Source organism: Cherax quadricarinatus, chromosome 42 (assembly GCF_038502225.1).
Source record: "Cherax quadricarinatus isolate ZL_2023a chromosome 42, ASM3850222v1, whole genome shotgun sequence".
NCBI classification, from domain to species: Eukaryota; Metazoa; Arthropoda; class Malacostraca; order Decapoda; family Parastacidae; genus Cherax; species Cherax quadricarinatus.
This window is the reverse complement of record NC_091333.1, coordinates 14921831-14932683: the sequence shown is the minus strand read 5'-3', so window position 1 is coordinate 14932683 and position 10853 is coordinate 14921831. Positions and strand designations below refer to the sequence as shown.

General features: G+C 38.3%; 1 protein-coding gene across 9 annotated transcripts in view; it reads right to left on the bottom strand.

Annotated features, from left to right (window-relative positions):
- The window catches only part of Magi (membrane associated guanylate kinase, WW and PDZ domain containing protein magi), a 379317-nt gene that overhangs the window by 71606 nt on the left and 296858 nt on the right, over nucleotides 1-10853 (bottom strand). For all 9 annotated transcript variants that reach the window (XM_070093311.1, XM_070093304.1, XM_070093308.1 and 6 more), the window contains one exon: nucleotides 7810-7960. In XM_070093311.1, the coding sequence (XP_069949412.1) occupies nucleotides 7810-7960 (151 nt within the window). The remainder of the gene's footprint in view (nucleotides 1-7809; nucleotides 7961-10853) is intronic.

The window sequence follows — 10853 nt, the reverse complement described above, 5'->3', positions numbered from 1 at the left end:
CTTCATGAATAATTTACTTAATATCACCTATACGGCTTATTTATCTATCACAGTTCATCTAATATGACATAACAGACAATATAAACAACACAGAAACACCATATATACTCTAGAATGAATAAAATGTCATTATGTAACAGATGGAGGTGGCCACAACTGCTCCCTCTTTATTGTGGTAAACACTGCCATCTAGTGACAGCCTTTTGAAGCTGTCTATTATTATAATTATTATATGTAGTACATTATTATTATATATGTATTATTTTTATACATAGTATAATAATAATATAATATTATTATTATTACTATTATTATTATACGTATTGTTATTATTCATATTATTATTATACATATTATTATTATTATTATTATTATAAAAATTATTTGTAATTTTTATTCACACAAAAAATATAAGATTTACTGTTATTCCTTATTGCAATAATTGTATAAATATGTCAACCCATTCACGACTGCATATTGGAATGGACAGTGACGTCATTTGTTTACACTGAAACAGCCAAGCAATGGACCATTTCTCCTAGGTTGAGCTCTATTTCAAGGTACTTTTCATCGTGAAAGCAATCAAAATCATATCTATTTCTGTAATTTATCTTCCATTCTATCAAATGAGACCAAAAAACGAGAATACAACCATAAAAACCATTCGAAATTACCACTAAGGGGTGGCTAATTGCTGAGAAGTGAACTCCATTATTTATGCTTAGATTTCTTTCATTTTTGGTGTACATTAAGAAGCATCTTTCCATCATACATTGCCCAAGTTTCAATAAGATAGTCCAACAAACAAATGAAATACAATTCCCAAAATCAAGAGCAAGAGCCCCTCACCAGTGTCAAGGAACCTGCCTTGAGGTCTGCTCACTTGTGGCAATTTTGCTCGCGTATGGAAGCAAAAAAATCGACCCATCGACTGCTCGTATTTGGAAAAACTCGCACTTGGACACGCTTGCAAGTAGAGATTCCACTGTATTAACATATGCAACATTTAATACACCCAAGGTAGTAGGTTGGTAGACAGCAATCACCCAGGGAAGTACTACCGTCCTGCCAGATGACTGTGAAACAGAAACCTGTAACTGTTTTACATGATGGTAGGATTGCTGGTGTCTTTTTCTGTCTCATAAACACGCTAGATAACAGGGATATCTTGCTACTCCTACTTACACTTTGGTCACACTTCACAGACACGCACATGCATATATATATATATATATATTTTTTTTTTTTTTTTTTTTCCAACAAGTCGGCCGTCTCCCACCGAGGCAGGGTGACCCAAAAAAAGAAAGAAAATCCCCAAAAAGAAAATACTTTCATCATCATTCAACACTTTCACCACACTCGCACATTATCACTGTTTTTGCAGAGGTGCTCAGAATACAACAGTCTAGAAGCATACACACATAAAGATACACAACATATCCCTCCAAACTGCCAATATCCCAAACCCCTCCTTTAAAATGCAGGCATTGTACTTCCCATTTCCAGGACTCAAGTCCGACTATATGAAAATAATATATATATATATATATATATATATATACATACATCTAGGTTTTTCTCCTTTTTCTAAATAGCTCTTGTTCTTCTTTATTTCTTCTATTGTCCATGGGGAAGTGGAAAAGAATCTTTCCCCTGTAAGCCATGCGTGTCGTATGAGGTGACTAAAATGCCGGGAGCAATGGGCTAGTAACCCCTTCTCCTGTAAACATTTACTAAAAAAGAGAAGAAAAACTTTATAAAACTGGGATGCTTGAATGTGCGTGGGTGTAGTGCGGATGACAAAAAACAGATGACTGCTGATGTTATGAATGAAAAGAAGTTGAATGTCCTGGCCCAAAGCGAAACAAAGCTGAAGGGGGTAGGGGAGTTTCAGTGGGGGGAAATAAATGGGATTAAATCTGGAGTTCTGAGAGAGTTAGAGCTAAGGAAGGGGTAGCAATAATGTTGAAGGATCAGTTATGGAAGGAGTAAAGAGAATATGAATGTGTAAATTCAAGGATTATGTGGATTAAAGTAAAGGTTGGATGCGAAAAGAGGGTCATAACAAGCGTGTATGCACCTGGAGAAGAGAGGAATGTAGAGGAGAGAGAGAGATTTTGGGAGATGTTAAGTGAATGTATAGGAACCTTGGAACCAAGTGAAAGAGTAATTGTGGGAGGGGACCTGAATGCTAAAGTAGGAGAAACTTTTAGAGAGGGTGTGGTAGGTAAGTTTGGGGTGCCAGGTGTAAATGATAATGGGAGCCCTTTGATTGAACTTTGTATAGAAAGGGGTTTAGTTATAGGTAATACATATTTTAAGAAAAAGAGGATAAATAAGTATACAAGATATGATGTAGGGCGAAATGACAGTAGTTTGTTGGATTATGTATTGGTAGATAAAAGACTGTTGAGTAGACTTCAGGATGTACATGTTTATAGAGGGGCCACAGATATACAGTATCAGATCACTTTCTAGTTGTAGCTACACTGAGAGTAAAAGGTAGATGGGATACAAGGAGAACAGAAGCATCAGGGAAAAGAGAGGTGAAGGTTTATAAACTAAATAACAAAAAAAGGCACAATACCGTGACTGGAACGATACACAAATAACCCGCACATAAGAGAGAAGCTTACGACGACGTTTCGGTCGTCGTAAGCTTCTCTCTTTTACGTACGGGTTATTTGTGTTTATAAACTAAAAGAGGAGGCAGTTAGGGTAAGATATAAACAGTTATTGGAGGACAGATGGGCTAATGAGAGCATAGGCAATGGGGTCAAAGAGGTATGGGGTAGGTTTAAAAATGTAGTGTTAGTGTTCAGCAGAAGTTTGTGGTTACAGGAAAGTGGGTGCGGGAGGGAAGAGGAGCGATTGGTGGAATGATGATGTAAAGAGAGTAGTAAGGGAGAAAAAGTTAGCATATGAGAAGTTTTTACAAAGTAGAAGTGATGCAAGGAGGGAAGAGTATATGCAGAAAAAGAGAGAGGTTAAGAGAGTGGTGAAGCAATATAAGAAGTGAGCAAATGAGAGAGTGGGTGAGATGTTATCAACAAATTTTGTTGAAAATAAGAAAGTCTTAGAGTGAGATTAACAAGTTAAGGAAGCCTAGAGAACAAATGGATTTGTCAGTTAAAAATAGGAGAGGAGAGTTATTAAATGGAGAGTTAGAGGTATTGGGAAGATGGAGGGAATATTTTGAGGAATTGTTAAATGTTGATGAAGATAGGGAAGCTGTGATTTCATGTATAGGGTAAGGAGGAATAACATCTTGTAGGAGTGAGGAAGAGCCACTTGTGAGTGTGGGGGAAGTTCGTGAGGCAGTAGGTAAAATGAAAGGGGGTAAGGCAGCTGGGATTGATAGGATAAAGATAGAAATGTTAAAAGCAGGAGGGGATATAGTTTTGGAGTGGTTGGTGTTATTATTTAACCCTTTGACTGTTTTCGACGTATAAATACGTCTTACGAGCCAATGTTTCTGATGTATATATACTCAATAATTCTAGCGGCTTCAAATCAAGCGGGAGAAAGCTGGTAGGCCCACATGTGAGAGAATGGGTCTGTGTGGTCAGTGTGCACCACATAAAAAAAATCCTGCAGCACACATTGCGTAATGAGAAAAAAAAAACTGATCGTTTTTTTGGAATAAAACGCCGACTTTGAGGTGTATTTTCGTATAGTATTTATCGTTGTATTCACGTTTTCATGGTCTTAGGTGATAAAATGGAAAACATATTACAGAAATAGAGATGATTTTCATTACTTTTACGATGAAAACGACCTTGAAACTGAGCTCAAAGTAGCGGAAATGTTCGATTTTTACCAATGTTCAAGAGTAAATAAATCACACCACACGTCCAATACATGTCAACTGGGGAGTCTAATATTCTTTCACTAGTGCACTGATATTATTTATACCATTTTTACAATAATGCAGTCGTCTGCATAACAGTAAATTTTGTATTTTTTTGTATGAAAAAAAAATAAAAATAGAAAGCAATAATAATATAAGAGGGGCCTAGAGATGTGACTAATGAACAGAGCATATGTTACTTTAGTGCCACGAATGTCTACCTTGTTTATTCTGGACCCTATTTTGAAATTGGCATCTTTTTTAGTTTGCGTGAAATTGGCCAAATTGCCAATTTCTGACCACCATATTGGGTAGTCCAAATTAGTAAATGGGAGGTTTCTTGTACTCAGCTGATAGATAAAATGGAGTTCTAAAGAAATAGCTATGAGTTTGGTCAACTGGAACAATGGAATTGGCTGAAAATAGGGCTCAAAGTCGGCGAAATCGCCGATACGCATATGTCGCCGAGACCGCTAACTTCGCGGGAGCATAATTCCACGAGTTTTCGACCAAATTTCGAACTTTTGGTGTCATTACCATCGGGAAAAGATTCTCTATCATTTCATAAGAAAAAATAATTTTTTTTTTTTCAAAAATTGAGCGACATAGAATGACAGTTTCAGAGAGGGGCCTGAAACAGTCAAAGGGTTAAATGTATGGAAGAGGGTAAGGTACCTAGGGATTGGCAGACAGCATGCATAGTTCCTTTGTATAAAGGCAAAGGGGACAAAAGAGAGTGCAAAAATTACAGGGGGATAAGCCTGTTGAGTATACCTGGTAAAGTGTATGGTAGAGTTATTATTGAAAGAATTAAGAGTAAGACGGAGAATAGGATAGCAGATGAACAAGGAGGCTTTAGGAAAGGTAGGGGGTGTGTGGACCAGGTGTTTACAGTGAAACATATAAGTGAACAGTATTTAGATAAGGCTAAAGAGGTTTTTGTGGCATTTATGGATTTCGAAGAGGCGTATGACAGGGTGGATAGGGGGGCAATGTGGCAGATGTTGCAGGTGTATGGTATAGGAGGTAGGTTACTGAAAGCAGTGAAGAGTTTTTACGAGGATAGTGAGGCTCAAGTTAGAGTATGTAGGAAAGAGGGAGATTATTTCCCAGTAAATGTAGGCCTTAGACAAGGATGTGTGATGTCACCGTGGTTGTTTAATATATTTATAGATGGGGTTGTAAGAGAAGTAAATGCGATTGTCTTGGCAAGAGGTGTGGAGTTAAAAGATAAAGAATCACACATAAAGTGGGAGTTATCACAATTGCTCTTTGCTGATGACACTGTGCTCTTGGGAGATTCTGAAGAGAAGTTGCAGAGGTTGGTGGATGAATTTGGTAGGGTATATAAAAGAAGAAAATTAAAAGTGAATACAGGAAAAAGTAAGGTTATGAGGATAACAAAAGAGATTAGCTGATGAAAGATTGGATATCAGATTGGAGGGAGAGAGTATGGAGGAGGTGAATATATTCAAATATTTGGGAGCGGACGTGTCAGCGGATGGATCTATGAAAGATCAGGTGAATCATAGAATTGATGAGGGGAAAAGGACGAGCGGTGCACTTAGGAGTCTGTGGAGACAAAGAACTTTGTCCTTGGAGGCAAAGAGGGGAATGTATGAGAGTATAGTTTTACCAATGCTCTTATATGGGTGTGAAGCATGGGTGATGAATGATGCAGCGAGGAGAAGGCTGGAGGCAGTGGAGATGTCATGTCTAAGGGCAATGTGTGGTGTGAATATAATGCAGAGAATTCATAGTTTGGAAGCTAGGAGGAGGTGTGGGATTGACAAAACTGTTGTCCAGAGGGCTGAGGAAGGGTTGTTGAGGTGGTTCGGACATGTAGAGAGAATGGAGCGAAACAGAATGACTTCAAGAGTGTATCAGTCTGTAGTGGATGGAAGGCGGGGGTAGGGGTCAGCCTAGGAAAGGTTGGAGAGAGGGGGTAAAGGAGGTTTTGTGTGTGAGGGGCTTGGACTTCCAGCGGGCATGCGTGAGTGTGTTTGATAGGAATGAATGGAGACAAATGTTTTTAAATACTTGACGTGCTGTTGGCGTGTGAGCAAAGTAACATTTATGAAGGGATTCAAGGAAACTGGCAGGCCGGACTTGAGTCCTGGAGATGGGAAGTACAGTGCCTGCACTCTGAAGGAGGGGTGTTAATGTTGCAGTTTAAAAACTAGTGTAAAGCACCCTTATGGCAAGACAGTGATGTCGTGGGGGTTTGTTAGGAGATAAGAGGGTTGAAGGTAGACACACTTATTGGATGGTAACACTATATATATTGTCAGACTGTGGATGGGAGCCCAGGCCTGCCGTGTTCTGCCTGCTTGTATGTCTATCCGTCGAGTGAGGGCAAGGCAGAGCATCTCACTCGACGGATAGACATACAAGCAGGCAGAACACGGCAGGCCTGGGCTCTCATCCACAGTCTGACAATATATATAGCGTTACCATCCAACAAGTGTGTCTACCTTCAACCCTCTTATCTCCTAACGAACCCCCAGAACAGTGATGGAGTGAGTGATGAAAGTTTTTCTTTTTCGGGCCACCCTGCCTTGGTGGGAATCGGCCAGTGTGCTAATAAAAAAAAAATTAATATGGCGTCTTCACGAGTAGAGGGACTCTTAGTGATTTTAATATGTACCTGCATGCCAGCACAGTAAGTATATTTAGGTACAGATACACATAGGTATAATTATGCAACGACTTAACCCTCTAACTGCTTCAGTCGTATATATATGTCTTACGAGCCAATGTGTTTGACGTACATATACTCAAAAATTCTAGCGGCTTCAAATCAAGCGGGAGAAAGCTGGTACTCCCATATGTAAGAGAATGGGTCTGTGTGGTCACTGTGTGCAGTATTAAAAAAAATCCTGCAGCAAGCAGTGCATAATGAGAAAAAAAAAACTCCATTTTTGGATTAAAATGCCGACTTTGAGGTGTATTTTCGTCTAGTATTTATTTTTGTATTTTCGTTTTCTTGGTTTCATTTGATAAAATGGAAGACATATTATAGAAATAGAGATGATTTTGATTGGTTTCACTATGAAAAGGACCTTGAAATGGAGCTCAAAGTAGCGGAAATGTTCGATTTTTACCGATCTTCAAGAGTAAACAAATGACATCATTGTTCAATAAATGTCCACAGTCATTCTAATACGCAGTCACAAATGGATTGACATTATTTATACAATTATTACAATAAAGCAGTAGCCTGCGTAACAGTAAATCTTTTATTTTTTGTGTGAATAAAAATTCAAAATAGAAAGGGAGACATGACTGATGAACAGAGAAAATGTTATTTTAGTGCCAGTTATGTCTGCATTGTTCATTCTGGACCCTATTTTGAAATTGGCATATTTTTTTAATTTGCATGAAATTAGCCAAATTGCCAATTTCTGATCATTTTATTAGGTAGTTGAAATCGGTAAATGGGAGGTTTCTTGTACTCAATCGATAGAACAAATGGAGTTCTAAAGAAATAGCTATGAACTTGGGGGCCCTACTGTATAGCTCTACTACTACTACTATACTACAAATAAGTATGGCAGTCACCCACACTAGACATACATTATGTTAACTTGTAAGTACTGTATGACCTTCGTGGGTTTAGCACCTAGGTTTAATTTTAACAATAATAACGTCATCTTGTACAAAAGTAATCCAAGTACTAGGCCTTCTCCATACACTGACATAGCCTACCCCCTTCTCCCCAGACCATCACACCCTTAATAAAACATCTACTATATTTACATAATCTGTGAATTTGTCTTTAATGTAAGATTTCATATTTTGCAATCCATTCAAATAAATTTATCTAGTTATCATCTCATGATTATACCATGAAATAAACCTATATGAAAAAAGATACTGTACTTCTAAGACACCATACATGTACACAGTGTACTGTAAATTCAAATGTAAAGAAACTAAAAAAAAAAAAAATACTATACCTGAGATCCCTCTTCAGTACCACCCACAATTCTGAAACCAAAGCCTGTTTCCTGTCTCTTCAGAATCACGGTAAATTCCATGTAGCCAAGGTTACCATTAGGTCCAGTTGGCGGCACTCTTGGGTTTACACTATACCGCCCATCAGGAAATCTAAAGAAAAATTAATTAACATATATTACTCTTAATTGCTCATAATACTGAATCCCTACCTGAAGTGCTGTATGGCCCTTTCAGGTTACTTGCTCAATTTGATTATACATATTATCTAACTTACAGACACAGGGTGCCACATGGAAGACTCCTAGGCCCACTAATATTTCTCATCTACATCAATGACCTACATAATGCCTCCCAAGAACTTAAACCAACCCCATTAGCAGATCACACAACTTTTGTCATTGCTGATTCAGACATCCTTGTTCTCAACAACAATTGCTAATGATGAGCTTATAAAGATATTTACTTGGATGGTAACCACTAAACTATAATACTGACTGATAAGACATTCCACATAGTGTTTGGGAATAAAGCCAAGAAATTCAACTTACCCTAACTGTAAATAATATACACACTGGAAGACATGATAAGGGAAAAATTTTACTTATACATCCTGAAAGAAAAAAAATTCAACCTTCATATCCACAATATATCTACGAAATTTTTCAACCCTTTCATGGTCTCTTGTGTACATCTATATTACTAATACCAGTGTCACTCGCACAGATCTACGTTTAAAGCGCAGTGCTCTTAAATATGGTGAGCAGTAAATTTTGGCCTAGACATGAGAGAATAGGTCTGTATGGTAACTGTGCACAGTGTAAAAAAAAAAAAAAAATCTGTCCCATGTTTGAATGATAGAAAAATGCAAACCTCTGATCCTGTGTTTGATTTAAAATAGCAAATCTAAAGAGTTCTCTAGGATGATACTCTTCAAGTCACTTATTCTCTCTAGGCTGGAATACTGCTGTATACTAACATCTCCCTTAAAGGCAGGCCAGATTGATGAGCTAAAAAATGTACAGACAACTTTCACTGCCTGTATACACACAGGCATCTAAACTACTGGGAATGCCCAAAGTTTCTTCAACTGTATTCCTTGGAATGTAGGTGAGACAGGTACATCATAACTTATACCTGGAAAATCCTAAAGGAATTGGTTGCAAACCTTCTGACCAAATTCATTCCATGTGAAAGCAAAAGACTTGGCAGATGGTGCAAAGTATCTCCATAAAAAGCAGGAGAACAAGAACACAGAGAGAACTGTTCGAGTGTCAGAGGTCCCAAACTCTTCAGTGCCCTCCCTCCTGACTGTTTTTGAGAGGGAACTGGGTAAGTTTTTTCAAAACAGTTCTCAACCAGTTGAACTGCATGCATCTAACAGTAACAACCTGGTTGACCTGGCCTTAATCCACTGGGAGGTCTATCTGAGACTGAGCCATGGGTGCACTGAAACCTGTAAACATCCTTCAGGTATTGTGTAAGGTACCGTACAGTGTTTACCAAACATTTATACCAGATTTTTTTTTCTGGAACTATGACAACCCTTTCAAGTTTTTTTGGTGTAAATTTTAAAAAATCTAATGAATATATCTATCATCCTAAAAGCTAATAATAAAAATTATTACAACAGCATCCTACAAAGTGAAGAACTTACAGGCTTGACACAGCCTGGCATAACACAAAAATACGTATATATTTGTTTTAACAAACCAACCATCTATCACCAAGTTAGGGTGACCCAAAATATGTATAACATTTAACATTATTCATTAGCTGTCTTGCCAGAAGTGTGAATACATAACAATTGAGATGACCCTCTGACTTGCAACATCCTCATCCCACCTTCAGTGCAGGCACTGCACTTCCCACATCCAGAACTCAAATCACAGAACAGGTAGTGCTTGAACCCACGGTAGGAAAGTCCTAAAACTCACAGGCCACCTAACCAGCTGGCTCTGGTAAGATTTATCTAAGTATAATTCTGTATACCATTGGGAGGTTAACATGGACCCCACTGTGACTACAAATACAGATTTTTTACTGACAAATCACACACCAGCATGGCTGTGGCTTGCTCTAGCTCGTCCCTTCAAAGCTGCCAGTCATGATGACTCCAGGACTCATGTCCAGTTATTCTTGCTCACACTCCAACAGCACCTCAAGCCATGAAAACACTTTTTTATTAACTTTGATGTAACACTCACAAGCCTGCTGAATGCTCACACTTCTACCACTCAAAACCCCTCCTCCAACCTTTCCTGGGGCAACCCCTACCTCTCCTATCTTCCACCCTAGATTTATACACCTACTTGATCATCTTATTGTGGTCTATCCTCTCTAAATGCTTAAACTACCTCAACAAACCCTCCTCAACCCTCTGAATTATACCTTTATTAACCTCACTCCCTAATCTAATTTCTACTCTCCAAATTCTGTGCATACTACTGTATTCACAACACAGTGCTTTCTAATGTGACATCTCCACTGCTTTCAGCCTACTTGCTGCAATGTTTAAAGTTCATGCCTCACATCCATACAAAAATATTGGTACCACCATATTCTGGTACATTTCACTTGCTGCCTTCATAAACTTCTTTCCACAGACGGCTAAACACACCACTTAACTTTTTTTCTCATATCCCCTCAGTGATTCACCTTGCATCTCAAAGACCCATTTGCCGAGGTGTCCACTCCCAAATATGTGAATACATTAATTTTCTCTATACTCCCTCCAATCAGATGTCCAATCTTTCATAGCAGATGTAGTATACACAGATTTTGCAAAAGCCTTCAACAAATGTGACCATGGTGTAATAGCGCACAAAATGCGTGATAAAGGAATAACAGGAAAAGTTGGTAAATGGATCTATAACTTCCTGACAAATAGAACACAAAGAGTAATAGCAAAAAGAGTAAAGTCTGAGGCAGGTATGTTGAAAAGCTCTGTTCCACAAGGCACAGTACTCGTTAACATTCTATTCCTCATCCTCACATCTGACATAGACAGAGATGTAAGCCATAGCTCTGCGTCTTCCTTTGCCGA